Consider the following 15,652-nt stretch of genomic DNA (forward strand, 5'->3'; position numbering starts at 1 on the left):
TCTTGGGGCTGCTTCCAGGCAAATAAGAGCTAGTTTTAGCCATTTGTTTCAAAATGCTGCACTGGTATTCTGCCTTGTTATATTTAAATTAACACAATGTACCCCCTTCTTTTTCTTTTTTTTTTAGATATGGCAAGTGCACATTCAAAGGGAAAACAGCAGAGACAGCCACAGGCATGGACATACCCAATTATCCAAATTGGTTGCTTTAAGAATGCTTTAGGACTTGATTATGATTAAAATTATCTTGAATGTAGCAAATAAATATCAAGAGGGGGAAATGTGGGTGAAAGTCTAGTGTTATCTTTGCACAGCTTAAACACTAAGCTTGACATCCTGTCCCAGGGTGCCCTGGAAAGCTCTGCTGGAAGGATTTGGCTACCATAAACATAGCATCCTAATGGAAGTTGCCCATCCCTGCTCTAGATGAAGATTTTTAATGCCATAGGCTGGTATTAAATATTTTGGATAGAAGTAGGGCTATTTAAGAGCTCCAAATCCTATACTTCCCCTTTGCAAAACCCTTTACTTAGTGATGTCTAGAGACTTAAAAATCTGTGACATGATCTCATCATGCTATAAGTTTCTTTGCCACATGGCAATGGGGCAGGGGCAGAGAATCTCGCAGTATGGCAATGAAACAGTGTACATTTTGTGTCTCTTGGCATTGCTGGGATAGAAGAGACAAACAAGCATTTGTCTGCTTTCTTGCGCAGCCGCGACTTGTCCACCATGATAATTCAGACCGTTGTCAGAAATGTTCCAGTGATAGTGGAGGTCACTAAAATTCAGTGTGAAACAGTTACAGCCCAAACAGAAGTAGCTGTAGATACAGTTGGCCCTTCTTATATGCAGATTTTTTATACACGGATTTAAGCATACATGGTTTGAAAATGTTCAAAAAATATATACATTTCAAATATCAAATCTTCATTTTCCATTTTTATAAGGGACACCATTTTGCTATGTCATTATATTTAATGGGATTTGAGCATCCATGGATTTTGTTATCCATGGGGGATCTTGGAACCAAACCCCAGCGTATAACAAGGGTCCACTGTAATTGTGCAGTGTGCACAATTTATTTTATCCCTCACTCTTAACTGCTCTCAATTATAGACTTATTGTATACACCTAGTCATTTTTATCACAGTTTGTCTGCATTTTGGCTTCTTTAGGTCTCCCTTCACATTCTATTGGGGTACAGAGGAGCATTGCCTGTTGAAAAGCTTAGAAAAAAGGCACTTCTGCCTACCTGTGAATGGGTAGCTATGTGTGGCTCCACAGTCCTACCAATGAAAAGCAGCAGACATTGTCTCCCTTGTCTAACTTCATGGTAATGGGTATTCAAAAGTATACTGCTTCTGAACATGGAAGTATATGGCGTGTAACAGACAGTGATAGACTTTGGAATTGATAGGCAAATCAAAGTACTGTAGTGTCTTTCCTTCTTTCAAGCCATCATGACTAGTATCTATTGCCTTCAAGTCCGGCTTTCAGGCTTTCCATAGTCATCTGCTTTGTCACTGTGGAAAATGGGATACTGGATTCGATGGAACATAGAAAAGCTCTTTTTTTGGGTTGTTTGCTAGCTGGGAAATTCTTAGAGATGTAGTCAAGGACATAATTATTTTTCCAAGCTCTAAATTAGATAAATAGTATTCAAAAACATGGATGTTCCTCATGTGCTGTCCATGGGTTTACGCATGGGACAGTAGGAAGTCTTCATATTTTCTTTCTATTTACTCATGAAAATGTCCATGCTTGAAATCTGGGATTTTGCCATTCATAAAATGATGCATCAGAAAATCTCTCAGATGATGTTTCAGATGAAACTAGGGATGAATGAGAATTTTATTTCAGCTAGTTCTTTATGTGAGTGTGCCAACATTTGCAAATATTTTCATATTCAAGATGTAAAGAACTAACATTTAGAAAAACCCAAATGGAGGAGAAAGTGAAATAGATGGGTCCACCCAATTCCAAGGATTTGAGTGCTTAATTCATAAAGGTCTAGATTTGAGTCTGGGTGTGTTCTATCAACTTAATGCTAAATAAGTGTTGCCTTCCATCTCTTTTTTTTTTTTTCACAAGGAGCTGCTTATATTTCATAATGTATGGTAGATGGGTACAGCATGGTCTTCTCCATGCTAGGGATAGCTGTATCTATTGAAATTGATCAGTGCAGATGGGAAGAAATTTTGTTTCACTTTTTTTTAACTGAACTGAATTTTTACACATTTCCCTGTAATGAAGGAAAGATAATGCACAATTTTAAAATGAATGCCAAAAGAAAGCAAAATTGACAGATTTTCCATCCCCAGGGGAAACATGTTGACATGTAAACACCCTTAGGAATCTCTCCTTCAACCAGGCTGTAGATCATTTTATCTCCTTGTGTGGGCACAGGATTAGGCCCTTCATATGGAATTTGTTAAATAGCAAACCGGAATCACTCCTTTGGGCTTTAATGTGTCTGGTGTAGATTGCATGTGATAAGCTTTCTGTGATAGAGACATGTTTCCTATTTCTAGAAAGCAATGGGCTGACATCTGGGTTCCATGTATATTTCCCAATTGCTAATTTACATTTGAAGAGCAGATATATTTCCTTTCTTGTCCTTTTAAAAAGGGTCCCAGGCCTTCTACGTTTGATTGCAGAACTCTTCTAGGGTTTACAAGACTGTATTCTTATCGACTCATAATTTCCCCTTCATCACTTTTTAAAAAGAAAAGATGCCACAAATGTGAGAGACTTTAACTTTTTAACTTATTTTTTTCCAAATTACTTTCCCAATGGGAAAGAAAGTAAGGAATAGATCACTAGTTTACAATAATTTAATGTTTATATTGATCTGTGAGTGACAAAGAGAAAGTGAGAGCAGTCTTAAGCATGATGTGAATTACTGTACAATCTTATATATGTTTACTTGAAAGAAAGCCCCCCTCCAATACAATGGTTAGTGGTGCTTATACCCTAATAGGTCTGTACAAACATAATTTTGCCTAAGCCCCATGAAGCTTACTTCTACATAGGGATATGATTCTTCACTAAGTTTCTTCTCAAAGGTAGCAACAAGTAATTTTGGCAATTTTCTCATTCTGAGAAAGTCTTTGAAAACCACAGTTTTTGAATGCTAATTCAAAATGCAATTCAAGACCCATCTGTGCAAAATTTGTGTGTGGTTGTCTTGAATATAAAACAATATATTTTTTTCATATAAAATAATATTTCAAGATAGAAACATTAATTTCTTTGCAGAAAATCTGTTTTCTATATTGAAAATACTGTTTCCTAGGCAAAACACCCACATGCAAATTTTGTGCAGAATTAATCCCAAACTGCAACAGTTCTTGTCAGTCAATCAATCAATCTGTTTATTCAGTCATTGACCAATATAAAATAATAAAAGCCAGTAAAATAATAATTGTACAGCACAATTACTAACTATTATTAAAATTCAAATTTTGTGCAGAATTAATCCGAAACTACAACAGTTCTTGTCAGTCTTGTTCAGGTTTCTCAGCCCTGAAAAACATGTTTTTAAACCATTTTAAAAAGATATTTTAAAATAGTCTTTCCATCCCCACGTCCCCCTAGGTAAGCATGCATAGGATTGTACTGCATATAAAATAAATCAAACTAGAGAGCTAACTTGCAATCGAAAGCAAATATGTAATAGTAGCAATACTGGTGGTAGTTGTGACAGTGTACATCTTAAAAGAGAACAAGTGAATTCACATTTGGGCTGTCACATATTTTAGTGTCATCCAGAAGCAATAGTGTGTTTTCTGAAGTAATTAGCTTCTGAATCACCTTAGTATAGTCCAGTCCAGAACTCACTTAAGCCCGAGTACCTGAATTTAACATCAATTCATCCCACTGAATACTGGAATAAATGATCTAAAATGGCTTGCAAGTATTATTATTTTAAATGGTACATAATGGAAATACAAAGTTCTGTTCTTTTGGTAAACAGAGAAAATCAATCTTCTGCCATGAATAAATCCTGAGATTTTATCAAAGTCTGATATTGCTTTGGACATATTTTCCCTTGGCTGTAGTTATTGCTGACAGATGGAAATATTGTGTAATTATCTTTTTTATTTTTCTGTAAAAAATGGTAGTTTTAGAACAAATTAATTTGACTACACATGTAGGCCAGAGTGCACATGTATGCTCCCCCTCCCATTCAGATGGATGCAAACGCATCTTCACAGTGGAAAGACACACTGAAGGCCACTCATATGAGAAGAGGAGCATTTCTGTGGGCCCTCATCCAACAAAGAACAAGAGTCTGCAACTGGGATGGGGGGGATGTCTAGGCCCTGTGTACACACCAAAATGTTTTCTGCAGATACAGGAATCTCAGCCATGAAATTTTGCTTCATTTATGAAAAAAGACAATAGAAGTTTTCAGGACAGTCTGATGGCATTGTGGTGAAGATTTTCAGAAGCACATGATGAATACCTTTCATTGAGTGCCTTCCCACACAGGTCGGGGCTCTTTAGGATTGTGGTTTTGAAAACAACCACCACAAACCCCAGGTTGCCACGGAAAACTGATTCACTAATGTAGTTTGAACAATCTTTTAATGCATAATGCATTAATGTACACTTTTTCCTTATCATTTAGAAGTAAAGAATGAAGCTAAACAGAGTTACCCAAACCGCTCAGTTCAATTCAAGAGCACCAGTACCCATGCAGTGGTTGGCATCAAGTCCACTGACGGAATCCTGGAACCAGTCCCGCTTGTTAATAACCGTAAAGGAAGTCTCCTTCTACCAAACAATCCCTCACTGCAACATCTTAACATTTTGGGCTCTGTTGAGCAAAGAAAGTCTTCCTACTGTAGATTGCAAAGGGCACTCAGCCTACCTGCCAAATGCCACCATTATCTGAACAGAAAGCCGGGGTTGAACCAAGCACTCCGTAGGTAGTCCCATAGCCGGATGCATCAGGCAACAAAGATTCTTTTGTGCATGGGTTGTGAAATTTGAGCATTTTCAATGTGAAAATGACATTACTAATGCTCTGCTAAGTCCTTGCAGATGTGGGTTTCTCCAGATGTAGTGATTAATACCTTAATCAAGATAGCTAGACAACTAATGGTTTCTGGTTGGTGTTGTGTTTCATTTTTGGCTGGCTTTGAAATCTTTACCTTTTTCACCAGTAGGCTTGGCAAGTATACAAGTTTGCATTAATGTCTGATTAATCTTGTTAGCTGTTACAGCTTATTTTGGGGTACATAAAAGCTGGGTTTTGTTAAAAGCCCTTGTTGTTGATGATGACATAGATGAGACAATGGAGGTGACAGATTTATTTTTATAAGTGTATTAAAATACTTCAAATGGCTAAAGACCTTGACCACTGCTTCTTTGAAGACATTTTCTTGATTGTGCTTAAAGGAAGAACTGAGGATAAAAGCCAAGAAAGATGTTGTTTCAGATGTTCGCCTTCACACAAGGGCCATTAAAATTACCGGCACATCTTAAATCAATTCAGGGAACATTGTCTGAAGGTTATGTCACAGAAATAATGACTCTCTTTCTTGTTCATTCACATGAATACACACACACACACACACACATATTCTGAAATAAGCAAAGATTTTGAAACATCGGTGTGACTTTTAAACTACACTGTAGTCCAAACCAGAGTATCTGAAGCCTCATTAGCCATTGTCTGATGCCTTTCTGACACAGTCTTCCATGGAGATAAAACTGTTTGATGTAATGCCTATTAGGCTAAAGGAGTTCTAGGTTGCGGCAAGTATTGTATATCTGTTACTAGGAAGGCTATCTAGAAAACTCAATTCTTAGATTTTATGAGAGTATAGAGACAGGATGGAATTCAGAACATCTGTGACAAATTCGTCAACCTTGTTGTATTTCAAAATTGATAAAGGAAATCTGCATAATTCTGTATCTCCATTAAACTTTTCCAGTATAGTGAGGTGAGATGAATGAAAAGGAAAAAATGTTTATTAAAACAACAATTCAGAAAATACGCAGTATTGACTGTTATACCGTTAAATATTTCAGCCAAAAGACCAGCTGTACAAGTAAACACTATTTTATTTTCTTCCTCCACCTTTTTACCTTTTCCAAAGTAAAGTGATATATATATATATATATATATATAATGCACTGAAAAATTGAGAGCAGTGCCTTTCTTGTGATGGTTTCATAATTATAAATATTAGGTAGTTATCATCATCATCATCAAAGTTTCTTGCCTTCTAATCATGCATAAAAAATAAAATAGTCTTTCTGGATGGCTCACAATCGAATTAATATGATACAAAAACAAGCTGGATAGGAAGGAAAGAGGTGAACAAGCAATGTTGTTCTTTAAATTTAAATTTAATGTAATGGTAATTGATGGAATTAGTCTTCTCTCTCCCAGACTTTTCCAGGGCAGATCATTTTCAGACAGTAAATAAAGAGTGGAGGAAAAGACAGTCGCTGAAATTCGTCAGCCACTGAAACCCCTTCACACACACATTCCCAAGTATTTAAACAAATTGTAGACTAGTTAAGTGCTATTTCAATCTACACTGCAGTGTGTCCAGAGGAGGGCGACCAAAATGGTGAAGGGTCTGGAAACCATGTCCTATGGGGAAAGACTCAGGGAGCTGGAGATGTTTAGTCTGAAGAAGAGAAGGTTAAGAAGTGATATGATAGCCCTGTTTAAATATTTGAAGGGATGACATATTGAGGAGGGAGCAAGCTTGTTTTCTGCTGCTTCAGAGACTAGGACCTGGAGCAATGGATGCAAGCTCCAGGAAAAGAGATTCCACCTCAACATTAGGAGGAATTTCCTGACAGTAAGGGCTGTTCGACAGTGGAACACACTCCCTTGGAGTGTAGTGGAGTCTCCTTCTTTGGAGGTCTTTAAGCAGAGGCTGGATAGCCATCTGTCGGGGATGCTTTGATTGAGAGTTCCTGCAAGGCAGGGGGTTGGACTGGATAGCCCTTGCGGTCTATTCCAACTCTATGATTCTATGAAAATGCACCCAAGTTACCTCCACCTCCCCTGGAATGTACCAAGAGAGAAATGCTGCAAGTCATAAAACATGGTTTCCATCATACATACATCGTTCAGATAGATTCACTGTGAACATTGTTTACTGAAAAATTCTTAAGAAGGAAACCTCTTTTCAGGTGAATCATGAAAAATAAAATCTTTGATTGGAATGTAGTGTGATAGGGTGATCTCTCATCACAATTAAGATATATTAAAAAATGCTAAATACCCTTGGTAAAGAAGATGCATCAAAGGAAGTACACTCAACAGGTGTTTTGTACAGAAATTTGATTACGGTCATTATCTTGGAAAACCCCAGAGTCCTGTCTATGAAACAGGAAAAGATGATGTGAGCATTTTCAGTGATGGTGGCTATTTATTGAAAAATACTCTCTGGGACAGCCTGCTATGCATTTTTCCTAGTGTTTAGTTTAGGTTGAATGTGCTTGTATCATGAGGGACTTGAAAGAATCTGAGGACAGGCCCAGTGTTTAGTTGTGGCAGCTTCCAAAGCCACCATCCCCGTCATCTTATTAGATGGCATGGGCTGTAAATGAGCCTAACTCTGCCTTTTAAAAAAGTTATTTTATAATACAGCTTGGCACTGAATAAAGACTATCAAACTAGGCAACCACAACAGCCACCAAGTGCCTCTGCAAGGCTTAACTTCTAGGTTGAGCTTCAAAAGGAGTTTTAAAAAAGAGGAGCTAGGCACAGCTATCATTGCCACTTGTCCCCATGCCACCTACCAGATAAACATATGAAAGTGGTGACAGCGACAGTTAGGGATCCTCCACTCTATTTAAAATCTGACCTGGTATCACATTGGTGCAGTGCATTAGGCTGGGTTCAGAGGCATTTGGAGGAAAGAAGAGGATGGCCACTATATCCAGGTGCAACTCCTTTCAGTACCAAGCCTTTTTAAAAAATAGGGGGGAGTAAAAATTGCACCAGCATCAGCCATAATGGAGAGGTCCAGCACTTTGCCTCATGGCAAAGCTAGGCCTGTAAGAATGTATGATTTTAGTATTCATTTTTCGTGCTCTTTAATTATTTTTTTTAGCAAATGGTGTTTATTGTTTTATCTCTATTTTGTTTATAAGGCATATCAATTGGTCATTGGTCCAATCAAGAAACTGCAGTTTGGAAAATCAATTAGTAAATGCAGTGTGTATATAAATAACTACAGGCAAACTGTTCCTCCTGTCTTTTTAGACCTCTGCATATTTGAATTTTAGCCCAAAGCATATTATTTAATGTTTGTTCATTTTTCATTGTGTTGTATTTCAACATTCTTGATCTGCAGAGGCAGATTGAATTAGGTGAAATTTTGAGTGGGAGGAGGTTTGCTAGCAAAGAGAAATCCCTAAGTGGCAAATACTGTTTGATATGCATTGTGATATACTTTTACTCAGAAACATCCAGATTTCCCATCTCCTCCAGTAACTGCATTCCATGGGATTGTTTATGCACTCCCATTTAATGATATCAACATTTCTCATTTCTTCTACCCCTTACTCTATCTTACTGTGTGTGGTTAGGAAAGCATAATCAAACTCTCAAATAACTGGTACTATGGGTGCATCTATTTTTCACCACTTAAATTTCTTTTGTGAGACAAAGGGTATGCCTTCAAGGAGCAGATCATCCCTCTCCTTCAACAGTTCTGTTTTATACTTGTTCATAGTGATTGGCAATTCTTTTCCCAGCATTTGTTGCTGTCTCTGTGCAGCCCCCGACATTCTTCTTCCTTAAATAATCCCAGCCAAATCAGGATCATTAGGAAACAGAATGATTTCATGCTACCACATGGCCAGTCTTAAGTGATTCCATGAATGACAGTGTGGTGAAAGGAAGCCAATCAGTTTGACCCCTTTCTAAACTGATGGATGAGGGCTCATGCCTGTTGCCAAGATGATTGGAAGAACGTATCTTGTCTTGTCACTCTGTGCTGTGCTAGTTTGTAGTTTGCTTTTATTGCACAGTATGGTAAAAACAGGGAACAGCAATCCAGTTATTTTGCAGCCCATTCTCCTGTTTGGGATATTTTAAAATCACAGGCAATCCATCGCAGCCCAAGATGGGAAGGAAGATAGTGGTCCAGTCACCTTAATACTGGGGATGGTCTTTGAGTTTGAAGTTGGAAGCTGCCCCTTCCATACAAGTCTAATGGGGTGCTTTAAAGGAGCACAAAGACATATGATGTAGCCTCTCCCACACCTCCACACCCAGTTTTGACTGATCTTGTTACAAGCTATTTGATTCTTGTTGCCTTGCAAGCATGCTTCAGTCACAGTTAAGCAGTTTTCAGTCCCAGTGATTACAAAAGAAGTGTTAAGTATTTCTTTAACTCCCCCACTGAAATAAATGGGGATTTAAAATGCTTGAGGTTGTTCCCAGTGTGCCCTAAAGGCATGGTGTATATACTGTAAACAGAGATTTTCTTGAGTGCTACATAAATATACACCACCGGCAAGAGACATTTTCCATCCGTGTTCCATCATTTCACAAGAGTGGTTTTAAGAAATATCTTTAACTTTATAAAGCCCGGGATCATATCTGGGTGACTTGTGAAGAAAACCGAAAACTGTATAATGTTCAGGATTCAAATATGTGTGCACAAAGTAAAAAAAAAACACAACAACTTTGTATTATTATAACATTAAGGTTTAGCAGGAATACACTTTATTTGCATTTATCCACGGATCCATTTATAAATAATTAAGGACATGTGTGATCCGGCCAAATATAAAAACTAAAAGTCCTATAGTTGGGCTAAACTTTGCCACTAAAATCAAGACATAACAGAACTTTAGTATAGTTGAACCTTGTTTCCCAATGCCACCCCCCACCCCCAATTTAAAAAACGGGGGGGGGGGACACTTTCAGATTCAGTCAAAATGAGCTGAGATGTCTGAATTTTGCATTGCTTGTGCTATAGAAACAGAAATAATTTTAAAGAAAAATACATTTTACAAGACCAGAATAACTGATTAGTCTCACGAATAAGGTCTACATTTTCAATTGAACTACCTTGAGTTTGGGAGGGGCAATTTTAGTTGCTTTGCTACCCCTGTCATTTCGGGATAGATATGACATGACTGGCATACCAGATTACTCAGTTTGTCACCCATTTGAAAGGGTGGAAAGGGGAATAGGTAGATAAGATGACTGACAAACTAGCAGACATAACAAACCACATGATTAGAGGGTTAAAATGAGAGATCCAACATTCAAAACAGTCTTGCCTAAATCATTTTGAAAGAAATAAGATTTTAGTTACTTGCAAATAACTGTCTGGATTAGAGCCAGCAAGTGTTGTTAATTCATTCTCCGCCAAATCTAGGCAGCAGTCAGATCTATAGGTGTCTTTGTTTGTTTGTTTAAATTTAATTCTGCTTCTTGATAACAGTTCCCAAAAGGCTTACATCATTCACTTCTTTTGTTGTTGTTCTTGTTGATTAATGTTAGACCTATGTTGGAAGCGGTACTCTTTGACACTTCCATTTCTTTTAATTCCAAGTAATTTCTACCGGAGGCCTGGCTGTTTTCATTGTATTTAGCCTGATTTTGCATTAATTATAGGTTAGAAAATATTTTTTTATTTGATCACAGTGTCAGTGTTACCAAGGAAAACATTGCCGGGGAGCAATTTTGTGTAAACATAGAAAACTGGATTTGCTAATTGTCGCAAATGGTAAAGCAGGATGGTGACAAAAGAGTCGCTCACTGATAGTTAGAAATGTACTTTAATCGTGCCAAGGTTAAAGAGCTTTGTGCTGTAGAGTTTAGCCAATGTTTATACTGTTTATAATAATGAATTGTTTTATTTTTGTTTTGCTTTATAAAAAAACACATGTATAAATATAACGGTATTCTATGTAAGCTGTCCTCCATCCCCATCGAAAGGTTTTCACCCACAGTTCCCATTGTTTGTTATACAGGAAGTTTTCCTGCCATGTGGTTACATTCTGCTTTTCCCTGCAAGAACATCCCTTTTTGTGATAAAGGGTGAAGCAATGGGTTCTGAGTTGCTCTGAAGTTCTATGCAGTATGGCATAGTTTTTATTTTCATTTATTGCAGCACTGAATAACAAAGCAATGAATGTTTCATATTTCTTCAACGAAGACTTTGGGCTGGCATTTCAGTAGCATCAGGCTATCAACGTAAGCAAAGTTCAGGCTGGCAATCCTCTGTATTTGGATTTCAAATACTTAATACTTTTGCGTATGCTGCAGGATGCCCCCTTTCTGTTTTCTGAAACCGCAGCTTAACTATTCATGGTCTTTTATGAAAGTGCAAACCATCTCCAGAATCTCTTCACTCAATCCCTTGGTTTCCTCTCCTCCTGCTCTTCTTTCACTTCAGCTTTCAAATTGATCTCTTACGACTAACACTGGTTTGGTCTTTATTGAATCTATGTAAGATAGCAATAAAATATCAGTGTGTGGATGGAACTGAGTGTGTGTTCTTGGCTATTTCACCTGTATTTCGTGTGACAATTTGAGCTGATCATAACCTCATGAGTTGCCTGTATTTCCAGTTGAAGACGAGCAGCCGACGACGCTGTCACCCAAAAAGAAGCAGCGAAATGGAGGCATGAGAAATTCACCCAACTCCTCGCCCAAGCTGATGCGGTAAGGCAAAGCAACTCATATCTTTATCTCCTCTCCTAATATAACCTCCTCCCCCAATAATAAATAAATAAATAAAAATGGTGGGGGGGGGTCACGGCAGTGTGGTGGGGAACGGAGAAGATTGTTAGATGGTTTCTGAAAGACTCAAGTATTTATTCTGTCAGCTTGTCAGCAGTTAATGATAGAGCTGGAAAAAAATCTGTCACAAAAAAACAGTTTGAAAAGCTGTTTGAAAAATACATAGGCTTTAAAGTCTTAGCTGTCACCCTGTCCTGTCCATGTGTAGTTCTTAAACAGCAGTGGCACTAATGATAGCATTAACCAATCAGAGGAGCCCGCGTGGTTAGTTTGCCTTGGGCAATTCTCTTTTTGTTGGAATCCCTCTGAGTACTGTTTTCTGTACTTAAGGCCATATGTGAGATGTATCATCACAATCAAAAATGAACCTGTGTATTACCTTCCTTTTATCCTGTCGATTGAAATCAAATTTCCCCTAATTGATTTTGAAATTTTTTTTAAAGGCCCGGTAATCTATGCACTTGCCAAATCAAAGTTCAGAATGAATGCAGTTGTACTAAGGCTAAAAGCAATATTAATTATGAAATATAGGGATTTTTTAAAAAGAAAGACCATAGATATTATGAAGACAAGCGATGAAAACATATTCCGGTTCTTAGTTAACAACAGCCTCCCCTCATTTATTAGGTGTGAAGTATTTATTTCCAATAGTGCTTTCCGATAATGATTTCTATAGCATAATGATTATTCAAAGGTTTTCTGATACCACAAAGAATATCTGTTTATGTTGTATAGTGAAATTACATACAAGGAATGATAAACTGTGAAACATTCGTTTCACTCATCTTAACCTGGGAATAAATTTGTCCTTAACCTAATTCTTAGTTCCTCAGATAGTTATCTTGAAACGAATTTCCAGATTTGCTTCAAATTTTGTGTTAGGAATTAACATCATAGATATGTGTTAGATAACCATTACCTGCTTTTTGGGGTACCCTTCTTTTTTTTAACATTCCTCAGAAGAATATGTTCTAGGAGAAAGCCCCAAATTCAATTTGAATTTCACTTTTGGTCAGTTTCTGGTGGCCACACTATATTGGACATCGAGGTTAAAAAGATGCTGCTTTTGAGACCATGAGACTTCTAGTCAGTGATAGTCCCTTGACAATAAGAGTTGTTCTGACATTGTAATGGCACTTTGACAGCACTATATGCCCTATTGGAAAAATGTTAAATCAGGTCATAAGTACATTTTCCTCTGTGTATAATGTCCATGTTGAAAATCCAATCAATGCTAATTTAGGGTGCATCTACACTGTAGAACTAATGCAGTTGGACACCACTTTAATTGTCATGCTCCATCCTACAGATACCCGAGTTTTGTTGTTTAGTAAGGCACCAGCATTCTTTGGCAGAGAAAGCTAAAGACTTTGTAAGACTATAAATCCCAATATTCTATAGGATAGATGTACAGCATTTAAAATAGTGTCAAACTGAGTTATTTCCTCAGTGTAGATGCAACCTTAGATCAAAATAGTCATATTTAAACCAGCACATACGATATTTATTTTAACTGTTTTCAGTGGCAGTGATCAGAATTCCTGAACAAATCTATACAGTCCTTTTCAGTCCCTTGTGCCAGTTTCAGGTGCTGCTTAGAGTAATACCCATTGCTTTTATTCTTCCTTCAGTCTAAGGCACATTTGAAGTTATTATTGTACTGCTGGGCTGTTTTTATTGGAATTTAGAACTGCCACATTTGATTCACATGGAAAATGTACCTATTTGTGGTTTCCCCCTTTTTGTTGACCATCTATTGCTAATAATAATTAGTTGCAAAAAGTTCCCGAGTTCCTTTTAGGTAATCTTTGCCAATGCAATACTGATTTAGGTGCTTGTTTAAGTGATGGGGTGGAGGAAAAGAATAAAATGAGGAGACAGCCAGCTTCCTCATTTATATGATGCTGTTGTGACTCTTCGATCATTTAGAGTTCACGTGACTTTGTGTCATCTTATCTCCATTAATTTTATCCACTAGAAATTTGAAGGATTAAAAAAGAGAGAGAGAGGCTGCCCCCCTCCTTCTATCATCAGATAAAATGTAAGATTATAAAAATGAAATAAAATAAGAGGGAAAGGGAGACAGTTAGAAGGAAGGGAGCACAGCAACATTTGGAGCGAAGTGCACTGTCCCTGTTTGCTATGTAAAGTATGCCTCATTTCTTTGATCTTGAGTCATAATAATTCTGGGGAGTTATACTGTTTTCATATGCTTCAAAGCTGTGTCAAAGTTTTGCTGCTTTAGGGTACTTCTTTATTCTACTGGCTCTTGGGTACTGAGATGACAGGTCCTCGGCACTAGGTGCAGGCTTTTTCAAGTCATAGCCTTCAGCAAAACATCAAATTACCAAATACAGGCTAACACACTTCTACACAAATGCCTTTCCTGTAGATATATTATACCATATATATTAAATACTTTAGTGTTACACGGTACATTTTATGTGCAATAGAAAGTGATGGTTTGAGGTAGCCTTAGGGGGACTCTCCTCCTCCCCTTCCACAAGCCGAAAAAGCTAGTGTATACCGTATCAAGTATGGTTTTTACAGGACTTTCTGCCCGAAGGCCTTTGTAAATAAGTAATGATCAACAGATTGGCTGTGGGTTTTTGAAAAGCATGCCTGTGTCAGCTTGCATGATGGGGGAAGAATTTTCAAAGTGGAGCCAGCTTTCATTGCCTACTGAAGAGGGACTAAGGGAGATTACTCATTGCAAGCTTGAGCTGTCTGCTTGGTAACGCATCAGAATTGCTAAACATAGGTCAGGCAATGAGTCGGGAGCTGGCCAAAACCAGACTTATTTTGTTTCCTCCTTTGCCTGTCTGCTGGACTGAAATCACCTATCCTTGCTAGCTGGCCCTTAGCCTTTCCCTACTCTCTGTACCTTCACCCAAACAGATATTATTTGGGACACCATGTTAATGCAGCCCAGTCCACCTCAAGAGAAGTTGAAGTCACTTACGACAAAAAGTTTATATTGGGAGCAGAATCAGCTGCCCTTGTAGAAGAATGCTATTTTACCTTTGAAAAGTTAGAATACAGTCAGCCCTTCCCTTACACAGGGTATCTGTCCCGGGGGAAAGCGTGTGTGCTCATGCCCCATTGAAAACAATGGGGCATGTGCACATGTACATACATATCTGAAAGAGCAACACCAGGAAGACTGGTGATGTTTCTCTATCCAGTTAAAACTGTTTATGTCCACTGAGTTTATGCACAAAAACACCCCTGAGGAATCTCACTTATCCCATTATAACTTTGTCAATAACATTTTGAAATCTCTCTTTGAAAATTGACACACCTGGCTTCAATTTAACTTTAGGGTACATATGGGCAAGATCCAGGCATTGGAGAGGGTCAGTTTTCTGCTACTGGGACCCACCACAATCTCCCAAATTGCAGAAAAGGGTGGGGTGGGATGGAAGTGAGTAAAAATTCAATTTTGTTTGTTTAAAAAAAAGGAGAGAGAGAGATTACCATTAAAATGTGCAGGGAAGGTCAGCAACCTGTTTAAAAAGGGAACTACTGCTCCTGAATGGCTTCCAGCAGTTACAGTTCTCCACTTTTGCCACATTTTTCCTAGTTGTGGAGATCTATGGTAGTTCTTGGGCTTATATGAATCTTAGTCCTGCTTGACTGTCAATTTCAGGATGGACAGAAGCTCCTTGAGAAGTTCTATCAAAATCTTTTTGGCTTCAGGAAAGTCACCTTCTATTTCACTATACACGGTAATTCTACATTATCAGTGTAGAATTCTGGTTCACTAAAAGCCCTGACTTTCTTCCTATAAATACAGTGCACATACTGAAGGGGAAAATGTTATTACTGAGGCTTGACACATATATTTTAAACACTGATTTTAACAGGAGAGAAACATATTCTATTAACTTCTTGATGCCTAATATA

General features: G+C 37.8%; 1 protein-coding gene across 15 annotated transcripts in view; it reads left to right on the forward strand.

Annotated features, from left to right (window-relative positions):
- LOC149318932 (calcium-activated potassium channel subunit alpha-1) overlaps positions 1–15,652 on the forward strand; it is a 627,293-nt gene that overhangs the window by 513,672 nt on the left and 97,969 nt on the right. For all 15 annotated transcript variants that reach the window (XM_089510711.1, XM_089510713.1, XM_089510714.1 and 12 more), the window contains one exon: positions 11,575–11,668. In XM_089510711.1, coding sequence (XP_089366837.1) covers positions 11,575–11,668 — 94 coding nt within the window. The remainder of the gene's footprint in view (positions 1–11,574; positions 11,669–15,652) is intronic.

This window comes from Sceloporus occidentalis, unplaced genomic scaffold (genome assembly GCF_023333645.1).
Source record: "Sceloporus occidentalis isolate IW3139 unplaced genomic scaffold, rSceOcc1.0.p SCAF_2, whole genome shotgun sequence".
Taxonomy (NCBI): domain Eukaryota; kingdom Metazoa; phylum Chordata; class Lepidosauria; order Squamata; family Phrynosomatidae; genus Sceloporus; species Sceloporus occidentalis.